Raw genomic sequence first — 23912 nt, forward strand, 5'->3', positions numbered from 1 at the left:
TCATATGTGCCCCAACAGAGCGTTTCTGAAGTCATTTGCACTTACAATTCACTGTAGTGCACTTAACACAGGAAAGTGATCGCTGCTGATGGTGAGGACCGTGATGAGGCCGTGATAATGATGGTGAAAGTGACTGTCATGATGATAGTGATAAAGACATCCCTAAAACGCAGGTGTCGTACGTACGGGGGAACTACGGAGTTAAAGTCCCTTTAAAATTTTGTATATCTAAAATATGGCGTTTTTTGTGTGTGCCTTTAAAAGCCCATCCTGTACACACACATTATCTATCCTGTAAAGTCGTATCCTTAAAATGTTTCCCATTTAAACGTCCATCCTTTAAACGTTCACGGTTTAAATGCCTGTCCTTTAAATGGTTATAATTTAATTGTCCATCCATAAAATGTTCAGCAATAAAATGCCATCTTTTTTTTTTAAATGTTCAACCATTTTAAATACTCTTTTAAATGCCCAGCATTAAGGGAGAGGTCCAGGCTTCCTTCCCTCCCCCCGAAAAAAAAAACTAAGCGAGAGAGAGAGAGAGAGAGAGAGAGAGAGAGAGAGAGAGAGAGAGAGAGAGAGAGAGAGAGGCTGACGTAAGGACTTGAAAAAATAAAGATATACAAAATGTGCTTCACAATTCAGCCAGAATTGTTAGCCTGAGAGAGAGAGAGAGAGAGAGAGAGAGAGAGAGAGAGAGAGAGAGAGAGAGAGAGAGAGAGAGAGAGAGAGAGAGAGAGCTGGGAGAGGCGTCTGCTGGAAGAGCAACAGAAAAGGGACCACTGGGAGAGGAGAAGGGACCTGTGGGAGAGGAGAAGGGAGAGTGACCGTGTGAGAGGCTGGGGGGTGGGAAGAGGGAGTGTGTGATATTTGACCACTAAAATAATTCAGAAGCGACGAGTTGCTCACCATCCATTATAATGTGAGTCTCCCTGACGTCTGGCCCCTAGCTGGTGGGTTGTGGTGGGCTAGGGTGGGTTGTGGTGGGCTAGAATGGGTTGTGGTGGGCTAGAATGGGTTGTGGTGGGCTAGAATGGGTTGTGGTGGGCTAGGGTGGGTTGTGGTGGGCTAGAATGGGTTGTGGTGGGCTAGAATGGGTTGTGGTGGGCTAGAATGGGTTGTGGGCTAGGGTGGGTTGTGGTGGGCTAGAATGGGTTGTGGTGGGCTAGGGTGTGTTGCGGTGGGCTAGGATGGGTTGAATGTGTTGTGGTGGGTTTGGATGGGTTGGATATGTTGTGGTGGGCTAGGGTGGGTTGGGGTGAGTTGTACTGGGTAGAAATAGGTCAGGGTGGGTTCGAGGTTTGTCTGGGTGGGTCGCAGGTGGAATACAGTTGGCTTTGGGTAAGTTATCGCTCTCCCTCAACTCTCACTCGCCACTCCCTCCACTCTCACTCTCCTCTCCCTCCACTCTCACTCTCCTCTCCCTCCTTTCACTCTCCTCCCTGCATTCTCACTCTCCTCTCCCTCCACTCACACTCTCCTATCCCCTCCACTCTCACTTTCCTCTCCCTACACTCGCCCACTCTTACTCTGCTCTCCCTCCACTCTCCCTGCCCTTACAGGGAGAGTGGCCGCCGACCACAAGAGGAAGTCGGTAATTATATTTCATTCCCGACGAATGAAATCCCATCGTGGGTTCCTAAGGCCGCCCCACTGCCGCCCTCCGCCGCCCACTGCCGCCCAAGTACCGTCCACTGCCACCCACTGCCGCCCACTACCGTCCACTGCCGCCCAAGTACCGTCCACTGCCACCCACTGCCGCCCACTACCGTCCACTGCCGCCCAAGTCCCGTCCACTGCCACCCTCCGCCGCCCACTTCTGTCCACTGCCACCCACTGCCGTCAGTTACCGTCCTCCGCCGCCCTGTGCCGTCCACTGCCACCCTTTGCCACTCACGCCGCCCAGTACCGTCTACTGCCGCCCTCCGCCGCCCAGTACCGACCTCTACCAACCATTGCCGCCCAGTGTCACCCATCGCCACCCTCCGCCGCCCCGTACCGTCCTCTGCCACCCAGTGCCGCCCAGTACTATCCACTGCCACCCAGATCCGTCCATAAGTGCTCTCGGACACCTTTGCAAAAGTTCCGTTTACACTTGTGCGTATTTGTAAGTGTCACTTAAATGTGACTGTAAGTGCTTAGAGTTGTGTTTTTAAGTATTTATTGTGTTTTTAAGTGTTTCGTGCTGTTTCTAAGTGCCATACTGTATGGGTCAGTAATGTTGCTAAACTCTAGTAAGTGCTGTCATTTTATATGAGCTGTTTCAAGTGTTTATAAGTGCCGCCTATAACTGTCTTGGGGAAGGTTTTACAGTGTAATATATGACTGAACTTATATGTGTTAAGTGGTAGGTTCTTACTTTACTGTGAGCATGTATTCATAAGTGGGGTTTGTGTCAGTTAACCGTATTTGTATACACTTACAAACTCAATTTTAGTGTCTTTGAAGTCACTTTTTAAGTTTTTTATTTGTTATTTGGTTTTTTCCCCCCCCATGGTCATGTTAAATCAATTTAAGTGACTATTAAAGGGTTTGTCGGGGGTTTTGATGGTGTTCTACTTTTTTTACGCGGGAAAAAAGACTTTTAAGTCCCCAGGGTTTTAATTGGGAAAGGTCCCCCACTTACAAGATGCGAAGCACCACTTGTGACTGTCCTCACTTTATAAGTGTCCTCTATAATTGTTGGTGCCCTTAAACCTTTCAGTAAATAATTCTCTTTAGTGTTGCTTAAAGGGGGGGGGTTTTTTTTGGGGGGGGTTTTAAAGGGGGGTTTTCAATTTTTTAAGGGTTTTCCCAAAAAAAATTTTGGGTTTTTGGTGGGGAAAGGAAATTTTTTTAATTTTTTTTGGGTTTTTTTTTAAAAAATTTTTGGGGGGTTTAAAAAAAAAAAGTAAAACCCCAAAAAAAAGGGAGAAAAAAAAAACCCAAAAAAAAAAAAAAGGAAAAAAAAATTTTTAAAACCCCCCAAAAAAAAAAGGAAAAAGGGGGAAAAAAGGGGGGGGGAATTCCGGGGAAATTTTGGGAAATTTTTGGTTTTGGGGGGGGCCCTTTTTTTGGCCCTTTTTAAAAAAAGTAAAAGGGGCCAAGGGGGGGGTTTTTTTGGGAAATTTTAAAAATTTTTTTAAATTTTTAAAAAAAAAAATTTTTTTAAAAAAAATTCTTTTTCCCAAAAAAAAATTTTAAAAAAAAACCCCAAAAGGGGGGGGTTTTTTTTTTTTAAAAAAAAAAATTTTTGGGCCCCCAAAAAAAAAAAAATTTTTTTTTTTGGGGGGGGAAAGTTTTAAAAAACCCGGGGGGAAAAAACCCCCCAAAAACGGGAAAAAAAGGGGGGGGGGGGTTTAAAAACCCCCCCGGAAAAAAAAAAAGTTCCCCCCCAAAAAAAAAAACCCCTTTTAAAAAAAATTTGGGGGGGGGAAAAAAAAAAATGGGAAAAAAAAGGTTTTAAAAAAAAGGTGAAGGGGGAAAAAAAAAAAAAAAAAAATAGGGGGGGAAAAAAAAGGGGGGGCCCCCCCTTGGGGGAAAAGGGGGAAAATAAAATTCCCCAAATAAGAAAAAAAATTTTTTCCCCCAAAAATAAAAAAAGGGGGGGGGGGGAAAAAAAAAATTTCCCAAAAAAATGTTTTGGGGGGGGAAAAAAAAAGGAAACCTTTGGCCCTTTGGGGGAAAAAGGTAAAGGGAGGGGGGGAAGGGAAAAAAAAAAGGGAAAAGGGGGGGGGAAAAAAGGGGGGGAAAAAAAAAAAAGGGGGAAGGGGGAAAAAGGGGGGGGGGGAAAAAGGGGGGGAAAAGGGGGGGGGGGGGGGGGGGGGGGGGGGGGGGAAAAGGGGAAAAGGGGAGGGGGAAAAAAAGGGAAAAAAAAAAAGTTTGGGGGAAAGGGAAAGGGGGGGGGGAAAAGGGGGGGGGGTTTTTAAAAAAAAAAAAAAACAATAAAAAAAGGAAATTTTTAAAAACCCCCCCCCCCCCCCCCTTTTTTTTTTTTTGGGGGGGTTTTTTTTGGAAAGGGGAAAAAAAGGGGGTTTGGGGGAAAAAAAAATTTAAAAAGGGGGGCCCGGGGGGGGGGAAAGGGGGTTTTAAAAAAACCCCCCAACTTAAAGGGGAAACCAAAAAAGGGGAATTTAAAAAAAAAGGGGGGGGCCCCCCCCCCCCCCCTTTCCCCCCCCCCTTTTTCCCCCCCCCAAAAAAAAAGGGGGGCCCCCCAAAAAAAAAAAAAAAAAAAAAAAAAAAAGGGAAAAAAGGTGAAAAGGAAGGGGGGGGGGGGAAAAATTAAAAAAAAATTTTTAAAAAAAAAATTTTTGGGAAAGGGGAAAAAGGGGGGGTTTTTTTTAGTGCAACAGTAAGAAAAAAATTTTTTTTTAAAAAAAAAGGGGGGGGGGGAAAAAAAAAATTTCCCCCTTTTTTTCCCCCCCCCCCCAAAAAAACCCCCCCCTTTTTTTTTTAAAAAAAAAAATTTAAAAATAAAAAAACCCCCATTTTAAAAAAAATTTTTTTCCAAAGGGTAAAAAAACCCCGGGGGGGGGAAAAAAAAAAAAAACCCAAAAAAAATTTTTCCCAACAGTAGGAGCAACAGCAGTTAGTAGACAGTAGTAGGAGTACAACGGTAACAGTAGTAGTCAGCAACAGTACATAATAATAGCAAGTAGTAGTAGTAGCAACAGTAGTAGTCGCAACAGTAACAGTAATAATAGCAACAGTAATAGCAGTAGCAACGGTAACAGTAGGAGCAGCAGTGATGACAGTAGGTAGGAGTAACAACGGTAACAGTAGTAGTCGCAACAGTAGCAGTAATAATAGCAACAGTAATAGCAGTAGCAACGGTAACAGTAGGAGCAGCAGTGATGACAGTAGGTAGGAGTAACAACGGTAACAGTAGTAGCCGCTAACAGTAGCAGTAACCCACCACCATCACTTATTCTCAACCTACCTCACAGCAGGGGGGGGAGGGGGGTAGAAAACTTCCCCTCCTCCTCCCCTCACCCCCTAACCCCTCGCACCCTGTCTGACCCACTACCACCATCGTGGCTACTGCAATCACCACCATTCGTACTACCACCACCACTACCACTATACTACTACTACTACCACAATCACCACCATTCGTACTACCATCACCACTACCACTATACTACTACTGCTACCACAATCACCACCATTCGTACTACCACCACTACCACTATACTACTACTACTACCACAATCACCACCATTCGTACTACCACCACTACCACTATACTACTACTACTACCACAATCACCACCATTCGTACTACCATCACCACTACCACTATACTACTACTGCTACCACAATCACCACCATTCGTACTACCACCACTACCACTATACTACTACGACTACTACCACAATCACCACCACCACTACTACTACCTCTGCTACAAGTACTACCACTATTACCATGAGGACAATCGCCGCCATCCCCCCCCCCCCCCCCCCCAACTACCACCATCGCAGGTATCCCCCCAGAAGTCAAGGGCCCCGAAGTAAGGACCCGACGTAAAAGGGGATTCCCAAGCACTTCACGCCTTGTTTACAAAGGGCATGAGGGATTATTGTGTGGTCTGGCTACACAGGGATTATTGTGTGGTCTGGCTACACTGTAAGGGATTGTTGTGTGGTCTGGCTACACTGTGAGGGATTACTGTGTGGTCTGGCTACACTGTGAGGGATTACTGTGTGGTCTGGCTACACTGTGAGGGATTATTGCGTGGTCTGGCTGAACTGTGAGGGATTATTGTGTGGCCTGACTACACTGTGAGGGATTATTATGTCTGGCTACACTGTGAGGGATTGTTGTGTGGTCTGGCTACACTGAGGGATTATTGTGTGGTCTGGCTACACTGTGAAGGATTATTGTGTGGTGTGGTCCCCAGTGTGGCTACACTGAGGGATTATTGTATGGTATGATCGCTGGTCTGGCTACACTGAAAATTATGTTTTTAAACGCGCGTTGAAGATAAAATTAAATTTTGCCCATAAATATATATATATATATAATTACGTAATTGAATGAAATGCAGCTTTTAAGAAAATGCAAAAATAACTCAAATCAAGATATTATTTATGAATTAAACCTAGAATCAGAATTATAGTCCATTATAAAGGATATTGATGAGAGATATTGCATTTCAAAACACACAATAGATGAATAGAAAACGGAGCCCAACTGTGAGACGCCATCACGATCTGTAGGTTCCAATAATGTCCTCCTCCTCCTCCTCCTCCGAGCAGCCGTATACTAACTCTTTTAAAAACATGTAAATACCACTTACATTGGAGATAATACATAGAGCATTAGATCCATCATTATGTTAATTATCATAATGATAATTACGGTAAAAAGATGATTGATTTAAGGGGTGTGTACTTACCTTGGAGTCCTGAGGGAGGCGGTGTGATGGGGGTCGTCTGTGGTGGTGATGGTGGTGGTGGTGGTGGTGGAGAGCCAGCCCTCGGCCCGTCAGGCTTCTCCGGGCCTCGGCCGTGCTCTTGGCCTCCGGGCGAGGGTGGTCGTGCACGCCCTTGGCCTGCGGCAACGCCAGGAAAGAAGGTCGTCAGGAGAGATTCAACGATTTTGGCCACGTTGGTTTTGATGTTATCATTATCATTATTGTTATCATTATTATTATTATTATTATTATTATTATTATTATAATTATTATTATTATTATTATATGCTTCCTCAAAGAGCGAGGCAGTGGAATTCTCTTCTTTTTTCCCCCCCTTCTTTCGTCTTTCCCTCTTCCTATATCCTCCCCATCTGTATGAAGTCACTTCCATAATCACTTGAAAAAAGCTCAAACTAAGTTCTACAGTCCTCCCCTCGTGCTCATGACAGTGTCCTTTGTTCCGAGATGGTTACGGCGGTAAGAACGTTGTTTTTCCTGCCACGTCGTACGACGGACGTTAATGCGATGATCACTGGCAGTAGCAGTGTCCTTATGACCTCTAGAGATCGTCTAGCACGGACCTGGACCCATCCGTGACCTGTGATAACCTGAGGAGGGAGGGGGGAGAGATCCACCTGTGACCCGAGACGACCCGATTAACCCACCTGTGACCCTAAATGACCTATGGTAACTCGGAAGTGTGACCTGGTGACGAATGGCCTATCATTGACCTGTGACGGCCTGTGACGACCCACCTGGAAGAAGATAGCGTGGTCGGTGTGACGCCAGAAGTGTGTGACGGGGTAGCCACAGTGACCACGGCAGGGGAGCACCTCTAGTTTGCCGCTACACGACTTGTTGGGGCACGGCTTACCCTGCTGCTTTTTGCGGGCCTTGTCGCAGATGGCCGGCCGTAGGTGTACCTGCGGGAAGGAACGGTACGAAGGGGGGAGTTAGTGATGGTACAGAGGGTAGTGGGGGAGGGGGGTTAAAGTGACGGTACGGGTTACGGAGGGGGGTTACGGTACAGGCTACTGAGGGGGAGACGGGGTGTACAGTAGGGTTACGGTACAGGCTACTGAGGGGGTGTACAGTACAGGTGTGAAGTACATGTACTGCTGGTTACACGGGAGTACACTAGCATCTTTATTGATGGTGTCAGGTACAGCAAGACTGTCACCACATCTGTCCATCCACACATCCACCTATCTCTTCATCAGCTTTCTGTCCATTTACTTATCTGTCCTTCATTTCCCATACGTCTATTCCTTGGCCTATCCAGCCATCTCTTCTCCCCCCACCAATAGACAGGTAGATGTGGCCACAGACAGACTAACAGACATGGACAGGGGGGGGTCATTGATAGATAATCAACTGTAACCACAGACAGATAAACTGACAGACGTAGACAGGGGGGGGGGGAGCTTTAGATAGCTAGACATCTGCAGCCACAGACATACACAGACAAGGGAGGGAGGGTCTGCGACAACTAGGCAGCTTCTGCCACAGACAGAGACCCACAGACTGTGTGGGATGGGTTAGGTTAGGCCTCCTCACCTTCATGCCACCGTCCATGGTGCACCTGACGCTGCAGACGACGACCCCGAGACACGACTTCTTCAGGATGTTCACATTGTGGTTGTTGGTGTTCCTCATGGCCCAGCCTGACGAGTGGCGCTTGGCCTCCTCCAGGTCCGACGGGTAGACGAAGCGGCAGTGGCCGTCCGCCCAGTCGCAGAACACATCGTACTCGCTCACCTGCGTCGCACGGAGGAGTAGGAAGGGGGCGATTAGTCGTGTAGATAGTGGGGGAGATGGGGAGGATATACAGGGGGGGAGGGAGCTTAGGTTGAAGGGAGGGTACCCAGAAAGCACTAGTCAACATACTAATGAAAGTTTGACTGTAAAGCCAATTATTATTATTATTATTATTATTATTATTATTATTATTATTATTATTATTATTATCATTATTCATTATTATTATTATTATTATAATTATTATTATTATTATTATTATTATTATTATTATTATTATTATTATTATTGTTATTATTATTATTATTATGATTATTATTATTATTATTATTATTATTATTATTATTATATATCCTGTTCTGAATACTATCATTTTGATTATCATACTAGTAATACCTAAGGGTGGCACGTATACCTCTGATGATATTACACCAAATAAACTATATCATGATATATTCCACGCGAAAGGAAACGCTAATGTACGTCTACAGCAGGCGTCACTGTAATGTAGACAATTATCAGGAGGAAAAAGCGACCTTTTGTTTCTTATCCAAGATGGCCGTCTCGACTGAAAGTAAACAAACCCTGTGATTGGCGCTCGCGTGTGACGTAATTTGCTAACGTCATGGAGTACATGAAAGAGGATTGGTGTGTTCGCACCTCTCATGGCATCACGATCGTGTTATATGAGTTTTTTCTTCTGTGGGGTGACTGGTTCAAATTCTTCCCGGAGTTGAAAAGATGGTGGCAAAGGAACAGGTTAGACTTAGTATGTTATTTTGGCGGGATTTTGTGATTTATGCGTTTTTCCACAGCCTTTGTATAGTTTTCTCTAACCCCCCCAAATGTTCCGCGGTCTTCGAAACTCCGCCAAATGTCTGAAGAGGGTCTCTTTTTAAGTATTTCATGACGTCATCAATACGTCATTTACGAACACCAATCACCGCGTTTGTTTACCTTTGGCCAAGACGGCCACCTTTGTAGAGAATTTTTTTCCCCATTTGAAAATTGTCAAAACCGATGGTAATATTTGTCATAGACATTCAACAGACGATTGGCATAAAGAAAATAGAACACACACACACACACACATATATATATATATATATTTCTTTTTCTTTCAAACTATTCGCCATTTCCCGCATTAGCGAGGTAGCGTTAAGAACAGATGACTGGGCCTTTGAGGGACTACCCTCACCTGGCCCAATTCTCTGTTCCTTCTTTTGGAAAATTAAAAAAAAAAAACGAGAGGGGAGGATTTCCAGCCCCCCGCTCCCTCCCCTTTTAGTCGCCTTCTACGACACTCAGGGAATACGTGGGAAGTATTCTTGCTCCCCTATCCCCAGGGATATATATATATATATATATATATATATATATATATATATATATAGGGTGTAATCCAATCAGCGGTAAGCGCCCACCTTAAGCTTAAACAACACAAGCGCCGTTTTCTTTTATAATGGCGACTTTGTATTTATTAGCTGAAACTAGCCATTCATAATGAAGTCTTGTACTAATTAGGTTCTAATTGGCTTTCAGTCAGCCAGCCATTCCTACATCATGAATATCATTGTGTTATTTATGATGTCAATAAATGAACCACGTAAAAAGATAACTGGCAATATAGAAACTGGATTGACGTTCACACCTTTGGGATGTTCGAGTCATTGACGTTCTTATTTTGGGATGTTCGAGTCACTGACGTTCTTACCTTTGGGATGTTCGAATCACTGACGTTCTTACCTTTGGGATGTTCGAATCATTGATGTTCTTACCTTTGGGATGTTCGAATCATTGATGTCCCAATCGAAGTGATGAGGCGGCGCCATCTTGACGCACCCGCTCACCACCGGCACCAGTTCCCGCACGCTCCTGTAGAGGACCAAGATGGCGGCCGTGAGGGGTTGCCTACTGTACCTGCTCCACCACACACACACACACACACACACACACACACACACACACACACACACACACACACACACTACACACACACACACACACTACACACACACACACACTACACACACACACTCACACACACACACACTACACACACACTACACACACACACACACACACACTACACACACACACACACACACACACACACACACACACACACACACACATACTACACACACACACACACACACACACACACACACACACACTACACACACACACATACTACACACACACACACACACACACTACACACACACACACACACACACTACACACACACACTACACACACACACACACACACACACACACACACACACTACACACACACACACACACACACTACACACACACACACTACACACACACACACACTACACACACACACACACACACACACACACATACTACACCTCATGATAACTTATTTCCTTCTTGTTGCTTGCTTGTTTTTTGTTTTTTTTTACCTTGTCAACTTTACTTTGTCAGGGTTTAGCTTAACCACTAATTCACGTACGAGAAAATTTTGTGAATGAGTTTACCTGCCGTCTATATACACGATACACAATCTCTACACAAGACACCAAATATCGAGATGTATTGGGGAAATATTCATCATGGTGAATATCACTATTTTTCCTCGGGTGTTTTGATGGGTAATTTTCAAGGATCGAATCCAAGAGAATCATCCCGCATAAGAGATATGCCTCCGGAATCATCCCACACACGAGATGATCCTACGGAATCATCCCACACATACACACGGGATGATCCTCCGGGATCATCCCACACACGGGATAATCCTACAGGATCATCCCACACATACACACGGGATGATCCTCCGGAATCATCCCACACACGGGATAATCCTACGGAATCATCCCACACATACACACGGGATGATCCTCCGGAATCATCCCACACACACGGGATAATCCTTCAGAATCATCCTACACACACGGGATAATCCTACAGAATCATCCCACACACGGGATAATCCCACGGAATCATCCCACACACGGGATAACCCCCGGAGCAGATCAACTTGTTGCTCAGCAGACGACGCAGACTTACACTATATCATAAATCATCCAGGCGGGTACAACGTCCACTCCTTCGTCAGCAGCAGGGGCAGGTGTCGTGCGGGAGTGCCTCAGCGTCGCGCGGGGGGGTCGTGGTGGTGGGAAGTCGCCAGCGGAGGGCAGGACATATTGTAAAGTCCTTGCGTATCCTTGTGTGTGTGTGTTAGAGGGGGGGTGGGTGGGTTGGAGACGGGGGAGGAGGGGTGGGTGGTGGTGTGTGTGGGTCCTACACCACCTCCTGCCTCAGTGAATGGCAGGCCGTGATGACTGCTCCTTCACCCGTCATTGCCAGCACTTCTCGTCAAATCTGCTCCATCTCCTGCTGCTACCTACCTCGTCCTCCACGTCTCCACGCAACTGCCTCTACACACTCGCACAGGGATCCCTCGCCGACCTCAGCCACTCCAGTTGTCAGGCCGCGAAGGGCAGATCACAGTGATACGTGCTGGCCAGGCGGCGGTCGGGCAGGGCTGTTGGGAGAGGGGTCCCTCAGGTCACGGACCATGCTGCTCTTCCCCCGCACTCCTTCGGCAGCCGCTGGAGGAGTCCTGCGATATCCCAGAGGCCGCAGAAGGTCACGATCGGAGGGCAAGGGTCCTCCTCGTACACTGCTTCACCCACTGCTTAAGAGCTCCTTCACTACCCCTCAAAGGACACCACACGCACTGGACTCCCTCTCGAGGGGAGGGACGTCCTTTCCACACTCCACTTCGGCACCTGCCGGAGAATCCCGTCAGCGTCGTCCTACGGGCCACGGAGGGCACTGGCCACTCACTGGAGTGTGCAGGTCGTCCTCGCAAGTCGTCGTCCCTCCTCCCCCCTCGGTAGCGCACAACACAGAACTTGGCTAATTGTTCCCGTCCTATTGTTCTGGCTGGGGACCTGCTCACCCGACACCGCCGCCGCCACAAAGCCTCCTGCGTTATAGATGTTATCATCGATATGATGATCAGCGTGACGCGCCGCCGGGAGCCCAGCCTCAACCTCTCCCCAACACCGGGTCTTGTGGCTGGCGGAGATAAGGACCAGTTTATCTGCCCACTTCAAGGGGCCAAGTTTTCAAACCCTCCCCCCCAAACCACCTTCTGTAAACCGATAATCACCGGCGGAGGAGACGAGGTGGAAACGTGAGCGGAAGGTTCGAGTCGGTCACGTGACCGTTTAGTCTGGTATCACCCGCTCGTGGTGATGCGGGCGGCTGACGGCCGCACCTGTCGCCCGGCCGCCAGAAACGCGCGCCGACCAATCTCCGGCGAGCGCCAAACCGCCGCCAGCCCGCCCGACCAATCACGCGAGGGCTTCTGCTTCCCTCCGCGTACTGCCGACCAATCACGCGAGGGCTTCCGGTTTTCCCCCCATATCCCCCCCCTCACCTCCCTGGGACCCAGGCGATCAACAGTTGGCAGGTTCAAGCACTGAGGGGCCGCGGCCTCTCGCGCCGTATACATATGTATGTCACACGTCATTACGAAAGGAGATAATCATTGTTTTGTGGGGAAAAAAAATATATATATATATATGACGCGAAGGGTTATTTGCAGAGCAGGGGCAGGTGGCGGGGACGCGCTGATGTAGTGACTAATACGTTTTTCTCTTCTTTTTTTTTTTTGTTCATTGTGGGGAGCGATGGGGTCGTATTGGGTCTTTCGTATAGAGAGTGTGTCTCATAAACCTAGACCTTTTGGTCAGAATCTGCTGTTTTTATCTTAAGTTCAAGTGCAAGTTGATCCTTTGTTGCTCTTCATTTACTAAACATGATACGTGCACTTGAAAATACAAAGTACAATACGAATTCTGTTGAGCTGCTGAAGGTAGATGAAGAGAAAGAGGGTTTAATGATCTCTGGTGACCTAGAGCTAAGTAAGCACTGAAAAATGCGAGTAAAATTCTAGGTTTCACGAGTGGGGCTTTCGAATTTGTGAAACTCATCCTTACAATTTATAATTCGTCCTCAACTTGAATATTGTGTTCGGTTTGGTCATCCAAATTGAAAATTAGCCAGAACTGTACAGCGTCGAGCTGCCAAGATGATCCCCGGAGTCAAACACGAATCATATAAAAGACGAACTTACTTTAATTAGCTTAGAAAAGAGAAGGTTAACGAGATGATTGAACACAGGTATTGCACATTATCAGGGGCTCTGATGATTTCGATCAAAGCAGTATATATGAGATAAGATCAGTCTAATATCACTCCTAGTAATGGACATAAAATCGTTGGCAAACATTATATATCGAATGAGGTGAATTACATTATCTCCTGGATCGTTAACATACGGAATGATATACCGACATTTGTAGCTGAAAGCAATGCCATAGCAATACGGGCAATGTACGCCTTCTGTCGAAACCTGACTGTCACTGAGGACAGTGTCTAAATCTATGTTTACTGTGGCTCCTCAAGACATGAGTGCGTGTACGAGACATCTGAGACATACTTGTAAGTGCTGAGGTACTGCTCGAACTTGTCATGGGTGTTTAAGGTTGACTTGGAGGGGTGGGTGACAGACAGACACTCTGGCCGACCAAACCAAACAACCAAATATCCAGCCACCCCCAGGAGCGCCTCCTGCCGGGGAGGTGGTCGATATCAACACTACCCACCCGCATGCTACAGCCACACACACACACACACACACACACACACACACACGTTCATATACACACACACACACACACACACACACACGTTCATATATACGTACACACACACACACACACACAGGGTCATATATATAGCGTTTACGTTCACACACAAGTGTATTGCCCCATGATCTAAGACCATCAGTTGATTATAAAGTAGAGACTTGTACGTCGTTTATGACTTTTAGGGCTAGAAGAAAACCTCCCCATATCCCAGCTTAGGAGGGAAGACCGGAGAAGGATGACACGTGAAGACAACTGCTTGGGGAGGCTGCACACACACACACACACACACACACACACACACACACACACACACACACACACACACACGCCAGGTGCAGTTTCTGAGGCGAGAGAGAGAGAGAGAGAGAGAGAGAGAGAGAGAGAGAGAGAGAGAGAGAGAGAGAGAGAGAGAGAGAGACAGAAAGAGAGACAGACAGAGAGACAGAGTTAGAATTAGGTGATATGGTCGAGACCTAAGGGGGTGGACCCGTCCTGATGGCGTTCATTACGCAGTTACATACAGCCAGGATGCACTTTAGATAAACACGCTTGCTGACGAGGAGTAGTTTAGGTGGGGGGGGGGGGGTATCCACTAAATGTGATCATCATGGAGCAGTACGGGAGGGGAGAAAAGAATACTGGTAAGGGGAAAATCACGGGAGACATGATTAGAAGCTTGAGGGGAAAACACGGGAGACATTGTTAGAAGCTTGAGGGGAATACACGGGAGACATTGTTAGAAGCTTAAGGGGGAGTAGACGTTATTAGAAGCTTGTGAAGAAAACACGGGAGATGTTATTAGAAGCTTGAGGGGGAGTACAGGCCAGCCACTACCTCAGAGAGACTACGAATATTAAGTGATGCGAATGTTGAAAGTTATAGAGAATGGACGTGGATGAACTGGACGTGACTGGAGAAGAGCTGCACTGAAAAAAACCTCAAGGATCCAGTGAGGGAAAAATATATGCACCTGATATTGCTGGAGTAGCTGAGGCAAGACATTCAGAAGAGATGAATATCTGAGCCAGAGAGAGAGAGAGAGAGAGAGAGAGAGAGAGAGAGAGAGAGAGAGAGAGAGAGAGAGAGTGGGGGAGGGATGTGTTAGCAACGAGGGAAAGATAAGATAAAGGAAGAGGGGGGGGGGGGATTTTGGTCCCCCCTCTTACTAATGACTATCCTGAGGTTTCAGGATGGGGGTTGGGGGAAGATAACCTGTTCAGATATTTAGACAAAGGGAAGAGAGTAACTGTAGAAAAGATAGGTACTGTGATGGCGATGAAATACAGCCATTTACAAAATTTTCACAAGCCAGAACATCTTCAGGGATAGGAATGAAAGAGGACTCAGGATGGCGTAGACCAAATCACGTACTTCACTTCTAAAGAAATTGGACTTGACAGTTCACGTATTTCCTGGAGACAGTGATTCATGGAGACACAAGTCCTTCTAGTGTGTTTGGTGAACGTTTCCTGTACCGGAATGTTACTGAGAACACTTGAATCAGAGGGACTGGTACACCATCTTATAGAACATGGGATCTTATATTTACATATAGGAACATGGAGGCAGAGCACGTCAGAATATGTGACACCAACTGTAAAGAAGTGCTCATGCCATGGTCGAGTCTGGCTGTGTTGGTGACTAAGGGCAGTAGGTTATCACAGATAAAATCAGAGTGCTTTGAGAAAATGTAATCGTGGAAACTACACACACGGGGTGATAATGTTCCGCGTGAATGTAAGTTGGGAAGTGAAGTTGCGTGGATCATCATGGATGGTTCTGTTAAATCTAGAATGAAGGAAAGACTTGAGCACAGGGGTACCTTTAGCTGCAAATAGAGAAGGTTAGAGAGATTTGTGGTTCATATGGACGTCAAATGAAAAAAGAGGAGGAACACAGTTACTAGGAATATTGTGGACAAGATATTCGAAAACGTTTCCTTGAAATCATCAGGTTTGAGCTGTCAGTTAAAGAGCAGCTATTCAAACTGAGGAATTCAGAGGGGAAAAAGTTGTAGAGGATGATGTAAGGATGTGCAAGGAGCTGAATGACACCTTAAGGAGTGTTTTGACAGCAGGAGACACCATCGCCCCAGCACCAGTGAGGTGGATTTGCAAGGAGGTCTTGGACAAGACTTGGAAGTTGAGAGACAAAAACATTAGCAGACGACCGAAGGACCTTGACCCATATAAGGCTCGCGGTCCTGATGGCATCCCTCGGTATAAGCTGTGAGAAAGTGTGCAGATAAGCTTGATAGACTGTTGGAAACGTTGCTCAATATATACGTCAGTGGACGTGGCGGGGACGGGGAGTGGACGAGAGCGAACGAGCTGTCCGCCTTTAAGAGAAAAAGGAGTTTGGGAAATTGCTTTGAAAGTACAGACTGGTCTCATGACGACTGTTACATGGAAGATGTTGGAAAGTATAGAAAGCAAGTGGATGATGATCTCCAGAGGAGAAACTACCTGAGGCAGAGATAGAATGGAATCATGCAGAGGATGTCGAGCATAACAAACATTTTAGATTTCTAAGAGAGAGTGAGCTCTGTATCAGACAAGAGAAGGATGTGCGGACTGCGTGTTGGTGGAATGCCAGAAAGCGTTTGACACTACCACACACAAATCTGGTCGTAAAGAAGATGGATCTTCTGGCGGGAATAATGGGGAGATTAGTTCCACGAATGGAAGATTACTTTAGTGGAAGGGAGGAAAGGACATACGTTACAGGAACTTGCTTATACCAAGACTGGACTCGTATCGGAATTTGTTTGCAGATGATGCCTAAGTCACGAAGTACGAATAAGGTGGACTCTATCAACTTACAAAGGGACCTAGACGAACTCCAGCGTTGGTTTCATGTAGATCGTTGACGAAACAACACACACACACACACACACACACACACACACACACACACACACACACACACACACACACACACACTCACTCACTCACTCACTCACTCACTCACTCACTCACTCACTAGTTTGAACCCAGTAACTAGAACTCCTCCTCTCCTCTTCTTTTCTCTTCTCTCCTCTCCTCTCCTCTCCTCTCCCAGCCAACCTCTGGCTACACTGAACCCCCCACTTTAAGAATGTCGTCCAGGAGAACACGACCACAGTTGAGCCAATTGACGGGTTCCCAGGGTGGGTGTGTGTGTGTGTGTGTGTGTGTGTGTGTGTGTGTGTGTGTGTGTGTGTGTGTGTGTGTGTGTGTGCGTACGTGCTTACGAAACATCCCTTCGTACATCCATGTTAGCACATTACTTACCCATACTTGTTGCACTGTACTAATTTCCCTAATTACTCAGTAAACACACACACACACACACACACACACACACACACACACACACACACACACACACACACACACATACACACTCTACATGTGAAGAGTGTACAAATTGTTGGCCATGATTGATGGCCGATTTGCATAATGCAGTGAAGTGTTCATAGTGATTTAATGTTACGCTGAGAATGTTATGGGGGGGGGGGGGGGTGAGAGGCCTTTGGGAAAGTTGGGTGTCCTTGTTCCAGTGTCTTTGTTTCTGTTTGTGTATTTGCCAGTGGGGTTGTGGGTCCTGGGAATGTCTTGAGCCACTGGGGGGGAGGGAGTCGACTGTCTTTGCTACATTGTGTTTGTTTATTGTTTGTCGTGCTCTGCTGAGAAGGTGTTGGGAGTGAGAGCGTCTCGTGGTGAAAAAGCTGAGCTGAGATTATGTGAAGCTGGGATAGCGTTAAGCTGAGATTGTCTTAAGCTGGGATAGTGTTGAGCTAAGATTGTCTTAAGCTGGGATAGTGTTGAGCTGAGATTGTCTTAAGCTGGGATAGTGTTGAGCTGAGATTGTCTTAAGCTGGGATAGTGTTGAGCTGAGATTGTCTTAAGCTGGGATAGTGTTGAGCTAAGATTGTCTTAAGCTGGGATAGTGTTGAGCTGAGATTGTCTTAAGCTGGGATAGTGTTGAGCTAAGATTGTCTTAAGCTGGGATAGTGTTGAGCTAAGATTGTCTTAAGCTGGGATAGTGTTGAGCTAAGATTGTCTTAAGCTGGGATAGTGTTAAGCTGAGATTGTCTTAAGCTGGGATGGTGTTGAGCTAAGATTGTCTTAAGCTGGGATAGTGTTGAGCTGAGATTGTCTTAAGCTGGGATAGTGTTGAGCTAAGATTGTCTTAAGCTGGGATAGTGTTGAGCTAAGATTGTCTTAAGCTGGGATAGTGTTGAGCTAAGATTGTCTTAAGCTGGGATGGTGTTGAGCTAAGATTGTCTTAAGCTGGGATAGTGTTGAGCTGAGATTGTCTTAAGCTGGGATGGTGTTGAGCTAAGATTGTCTTAAGCTGGGATAGTGTTGAGCTAAGATTGTCTTAAGCTGGGATGGTGTTGAGCTAAGATTGTCTTAAGCTGGGATAGTGTTGAGCTAAGATTGTCTTAAGCTGGGATAGTGTTGAGCTAAGATTGTCTTAAGCTGGGATAGTGTTGAGCTGAGATTGTCTTAAGCTGGGATAGTGTTGAGCTAAGATTGTCTTAAGCTGGGATAGTGTTGAGCTGAGAATGTTGAGGTGAACATGTGTTAAAGTAGAATGATTCAGAGCTGAGATTGTGATGTCCTTGTTCTTTGTTGTACAAGTATTCAATTGATTTTATGTTTTTATGTTTTAGGTTTTTGGTTCTCTGTATTACATTCGGGGTTTTGTGTCTTTGTTCCTTATTATTTTTTTTGTTGTTTTTGCATACGTCTCTACAAACGTATGTGCGTTTCCTCCTTGGATTTATTGATGAATATGAATTTTTTATGTGATATGTGAGGTCTTGCGACTTAGTTTTTGGTATCTTTGATTTCTGTCTTATTTCCCGAATTTGCGTGTCTGTTGCCTTATTAGCTGCTTTAATGTCCTCTTTTTTTAATACGTGCGTCGTGTGTGTGTGTGTGTGTGTGTGTGTGTGTGTCTATTACCTATTTGTACTGTATGGTGTAGGAAGTTCTATATTCATGGGGTCCACGCCTCTTGAATATTCTCTACCATCTTACTGCTACCTAAAGTCAAGTATGGTGTCTGTATCAACCATGTCCTAGGTCAGTAGTCTGTCTGTCTGTCCCTCTAAGCGGGAAAATGACATCAAATTTCACGACCATTTGATAAGAACCAAGTCGAAGCAACATCAGTCTCAGAGATCCACCCATCTTTAAAAAAATCTCCCAAAACTGTATGAATTACCGTCAAAATCGCCGAACAGCAGATCACTACGGCGTATCTCGACCCACCATCAAGAATGATATCATACATTCTCGCCTCTATTAAAAAAAAAGAATAAAAAAGAATCTTGGAAAATCTATCTTCAAATTTAATCCACTCAAAAATCCACTACCTAAATCGCAGCCACTCAGACCAGTTTACGTAAATCCGCGCCTCTGAAAATCCACAGTTTAATATGCCATAAGTTACTTCAAGACGGCCACTGAGCGGCCTCAAGACAGTGCACAAGTGTTCAGGATGTTCACACGTTGTTGCCTTCCTTCTAACTCATGGTTTGTAGGATCTGATTCTAACTCCTGACTTCTAGTTATATACCAGATTGTCTGTGATCCCCTTTCACTGGTGATTAGATGAAGATGATAGCTATTATTATTAGTATTAGTATTAGTATTATTGTATCTTATACTGTATTCACTGCAGCTATACCAAATATACAAAAACATAAACTACAGAAAAATACGTACACCAGAGGCAATAGCAAGGTGTGGGGGGTGGGGGTGTTATACAGTCTGTACACAACACTAGAAGCAAATGGTCGTTTAAGACATTCACAGTTGTTGGGTTGGGGCTGTTCTTGTAACGGTCTGTACCAGCTGGGATAGTCTCGATGTGGTTGTGGTGTCGAACTGCAACCCTGGGGACGAGGGATCTCCAGGAAGGTGACGACGGTGGTGGGGATGGATGGTGCATTAGCTCCTTCCCGAAACGTCAGATGTGGTCCAGGTGATGGTTGGTGAGAGTTAAGAGGACCAGTGTCTTTAGAACCTTGTGACTGGCGGTGTGAGAGTGACAGGGAATGATCATGCGTGCTCTTCTCTGTACTTATTCTAGTATTCCCTGTTGTGTGGTGGATAGGGAGGAAGACCAGGCCGGGGGAGGGGGAGGAGGAGGCATCATAGGTGAGTCTGGGAAGAACGAAAGATGTGTAGATCTTCAGGAGGTCAGGTGCTGGAGTCCAAATGTCTCGTGTCTACGAAGAAGAAAAAAAGAAATGAAGAAATGATAGCTGTAGGATATGATAGCGGTGCTGACGTGTTCCCTCCACTTATATCATCGTTCATTGTGAGCACCGAGGATGCCTTGCTGGAGTGAGAGGTGTGGGGGTGGGAGGATCATGCTGGGGTCATAGTGAGACAGTTGTGGTGGCTGGGTGGGACAGGGGACCTCCGGGAGCAAGGCTGACGTGCATGACGACCACCTTGGGTGTGGTTGATGGTGGTGACGACGATGATGATGATGACGACGATGGTGGTGACGGGTGGTACGTTGCCGGGAGAGGTGTGGTCAACGATGGTTGGGTCGTTAGCGTGCAGCCATCACGGCTTCGTCTACACAAGAAACACAAGACTACCCATGTTTCGTGTCCTGTGGGAGGCCACAGGTTGAGGGAGTGTGAGAGGGTCCTCTGCACACGAATACGCCTTCCATCTACGCACTACTACTCACCTACACGTCTCCAGTACCTTGTCTACCACATCTCCCGTACCTTGTCTACCACATCTCCCGTATCTATTCTACCACGCGATTCAGCCATCTTCTGCGCCATTCCGTCTGACCAGCTTGTGTTCCCTCGCTCATTGTGTTGAGGACCCATGTTCGACTCCCCCTTCCCCACCCCACCCCAACCCCAGCACATATAATGGGCACCTGTACGACTTGATTTTGTGTGCACGTGTAGACCGACATGCGTAGCCCACGTGCGTGCCTAAATCTACACACACACACACACACACACACACACACACACACGTTTGTGTAAGGACCCATCACTACACATGGAGACACAGGAAGACACGTGTGTGCGCGTGTACACTTCGTAACCCTTTGCATGTGCTCCGGCCTTAACCCCTCACGTGTGTGTGTGTGTGTGTGTGTGTGTGTGTGTGTGTGTGTGTGTGCACCGGCCGTAACCCCATACGTGTGCGTGTGTGCACCGGCCGTAACCCCCACACGTGTGCGTGTGTGCACCGGCCGTAGCCACACACGTGTGCGCGTCATCACAATGGGTGCACCTGTTCCATCGGCGGTGGCGCCAGACAGTCGCCCCCTTGCCCGCCCAGCCGGTGGTTGGGGAGGAGGGAGGAGGAGGAGGGTCGTGGAGGGGTGGTGACTAACTCTTGATCATCATCCCCTCCACTCTAGGTGCCCTCCACCAGCACGTCCACCCTGGCAGAAGTGGAGGCTAAGGCTGCCACGACGTCGCTGCCGCCAAGGGCGCCGCCTTGAGACAGGCAAGAAGGCCACCGCTCACACGACCCTCGACGGAGATGGAAAAGACGGTCGAACGTCGACTCAAAAGAGCAATGCAGGCTTTGATGATCGGCCTTCCCTCCACCACGTGCCCTCCACCACGTACCCTCCACCACATACCCTCCTAAAGCACCACCAGCATCTTGCCAGAAGACCCCCCCAAGAAAAAAGAAAAAAACTACAAAAATATTTGATGGCCATTTCTTGAACGCAGCGGCCACCAGAACGCGCGTCCGAAGATGACCCCAAGAGGCGGAGGAGGAGGAGGAGGACCCCCTTCCCTATGGAACAATCGGGCAGTCGCTGGTCGTTCACAAAGCCGCTGACAATTGGGAGTTATTTAATCTCTTTTGTAGGGTGTTCTTGGAGAGAGGGAGGGGAGAGGACTCGAACCCCGCGTAACTAAGACAATGGAGTGGGGGGTAACTCCACCGAGGGCGAGGGGGGATGGGAGCCTCTCCGACGCTCGGGTTACCAGAACGATTTGAGCCTTTAATTGGATTTTGAGATTAGAATATGGGGATTCTCGGGTCTCGGGGCCCGAGAACTTGGCCTCAGGGTGCTTTTTTGTTCACGGGTTGGTTGTATGGTTACTTACTCGCCTCCCTGATATCTGCATATACTCAACTCTTCCGTTTTTTTTTTTTTTTTTTAAATCTCTTTTTCTCTCTGGCAGTTGAAAATCCCAGTACGAGGTCATGGGATACAAAGAGAACAATTTTCACAGGGATTAATCCTGGTTTTGTGACTGGTAACAGCAGACTCTCGAAGCTGGAATTGTGTGGCTGTGGGCTTGTCTCCACTCGTGGCAGCGTAGAGCAACCGAATTATTTTGCGATCTGTCAGACTTAGAGAGAGAGAGAGAGAGAGAGAGAGAGAGAGAGAGAGAGAGAGAGAGAGAGAGAGAGAGAGAGAGAGAGATCATATTGTTCACATTGTGGAGGTCGACTCTCTTGCTTCAGATTTTTTTTTTCTTTTGTATATATTGGGAGTTACGATCCTTCATGTATTCCGATTGCTCATTGTTCTTCGTCTTCATCTCTATGTCTTCCTCAGGTATATCTTTGTCTTCCTCAGGTATATCTCATTCACACAGATTTGATCGTGGACCTGGTTATCTGTCTATGAAGATGATGAACCGCTTCTTAATTCATATTTCATAATGTGTTACTTTCTTTTTATATACCTTTTTTCTGTCTCTCACTTTTCCCCTTTTCTTTCATCATTATTCATCCATTAATCTTTGTTTATTACGATGATTCACTGGCTATAATCATAGGGGTTGAAGATAGTCGTATAACCCACAGACCGAATGCAACGAGGCCCCTCATTGGTCACCGCATGGTACAAGGGCTCATATTGGTCAGTGCCCTCTGCAACGGTTCTAATTGGTCAGTGTTAGAGACGACACTCCTCACTGGACGATATCCGTAACAAGTCCCCTCATTGGTCGCTCTCAGCCACTTATCAACAAGTGTCAGAAGAAGTGAGAGGCACGAAGAGGGGGAATGGGAGGAGGCTGTAAAGTGAGTAGGGATGAATAAAGTAGTAGTAGTAGTAGTAGTTGTAGTAATAGTAATAATTGTTGTAGTGATGGTGGTGGTAGATAGTAGAAGTACTGGTAGTAATAGTAGTGGTCGTGGCGGGAGTAGTAGTAGCGGTAGAATGAAGAAGAGAGAAAGAGAGATGGAGGGAAGAAAGCAGTAGTCTCGAGAGAGGGGTGGGGGTATATATACATGAAGAAGGGTTGGTTGTGGGGGGGTTAGGGTGGATCATGTTGCCCCCCGCGGATCTGGACGCGCCCTAAACAATACCCCTCTCTGTCCGTCCGTCCGTCTGACCTGCCGTCTTCAGAAAGCAAACTTTTTTCTTTTTTTTTTTTTTTTTTTTTACGAGGTCACAATACCACCTTGACCCGCCGCCCCGCATCCCTCCAAGCCACATAGATGAGTGGTGTGATCATGAGGACTTCCACGACGAGAGAGAAGAGAGAGAGAGAGAGAGAGAGAGAGAGAGAGAGAGAGAGAGAGAGAGAGAGAGAGATTGTGAGGAACATGTGTGACGTGTACGGAAGAAGAAGAGAGAGAGAGAAAGAGAGATGAACCTGGTGAATCCTTGGATCAACTGTTCATTCTGTTGTCGAAATCTCAGTCGTAGGCAAGCAGGTAAACTCTCTCTCTCTCTCTCTCTCTCTCTCTCTCTCTCTCTCTCTCTCTCTCTCTCTCTCTCTCTCATTCGTCCTTTTGTGCTGGGTCGAGTTTTGTCCAAGTCTGAATCAAGTTCGCTCTCCTTAAGTTTCATCTCGTCAGGTGTGTTTTGACCGACCAGCGGTTTTGTCCAGGATTTTATTATCTTTTTTTTTTCCCCTGTTTTTATTGATGGTCGTCCTTGTTCAGATTCGAGATACATCTTGATGGAGATTTCTGTCCAAGACGTTTTGTCCAGCAGAACTTCTGGTCCGCGAGAGATTTGGTCCAGTTTCGTTATCGTCCGTATTTGCCCTTGCGAAGTCTCCATCTTGATGGGGCTCTGTCCAGGAGAAGTATTGTCC

General features: G+C 46.5%; 2 protein-coding genes across 4 annotated transcripts in view; one reads left to right on the plus strand and one right to left on the minus strand.

Annotated features, from left to right (window-relative positions):
* Nucleotides 1-23912, minus strand: part of LOC139765522 (uncharacterized) — a 70028-nt gene that overhangs the window by 21227 nt on the left and 24889 nt on the right. Inside the window, exons 1-5 of one of the 3 annotated variants that reach the window (XM_071693026.1) lie at nucleotides 11199-12462; nucleotides 9933-10029; nucleotides 7954-8154; nucleotides 7152-7319; nucleotides 6379-6534 (exon numbers count right to left, since the gene is read on the minus strand). In XM_071693026.1, coding sequence (XP_071549127.1) covers nucleotides 6379-6534; nucleotides 7152-7319; nucleotides 7954-8154; nucleotides 9933-10029; nucleotides 11199-11215 — 639 coding nt within the window. In that variant the 5' untranslated portion in view covers nucleotides 11216-12462. Of the gene's footprint in view, nucleotides 1-6378; nucleotides 6535-7151; nucleotides 7320-7953; nucleotides 8155-9805; nucleotides 9826-9932; nucleotides 10030-11198; nucleotides 12463-23912 lie in introns of those variants that run through there. The other 2 variants (XM_071693027.1, XM_071693028.1) reach the window with 2 other exon arrangements.
* LOC139765523 (uncharacterized) overlaps nucleotides 22670-23912 on the plus strand; it is a 67110-nt gene continuing 65867 nt past the window's right edge. Inside the window, exon 1 of the mRNA XM_071693030.1 lies at nucleotides 22670-22887. The gene's annotated coding sequence lies outside the window, so the exon portion shown is untranslated. The remainder of the gene's footprint in view (nucleotides 22888-23912) is intronic.

Source organism: Panulirus ornatus, chromosome 55 (assembly GCF_036320965.1).
Source record: "Panulirus ornatus isolate Po-2019 chromosome 55, ASM3632096v1, whole genome shotgun sequence".
NCBI classification, from domain to species: Eukaryota; Metazoa; Arthropoda; class Malacostraca; order Decapoda; family Palinuridae; genus Panulirus; species Panulirus ornatus.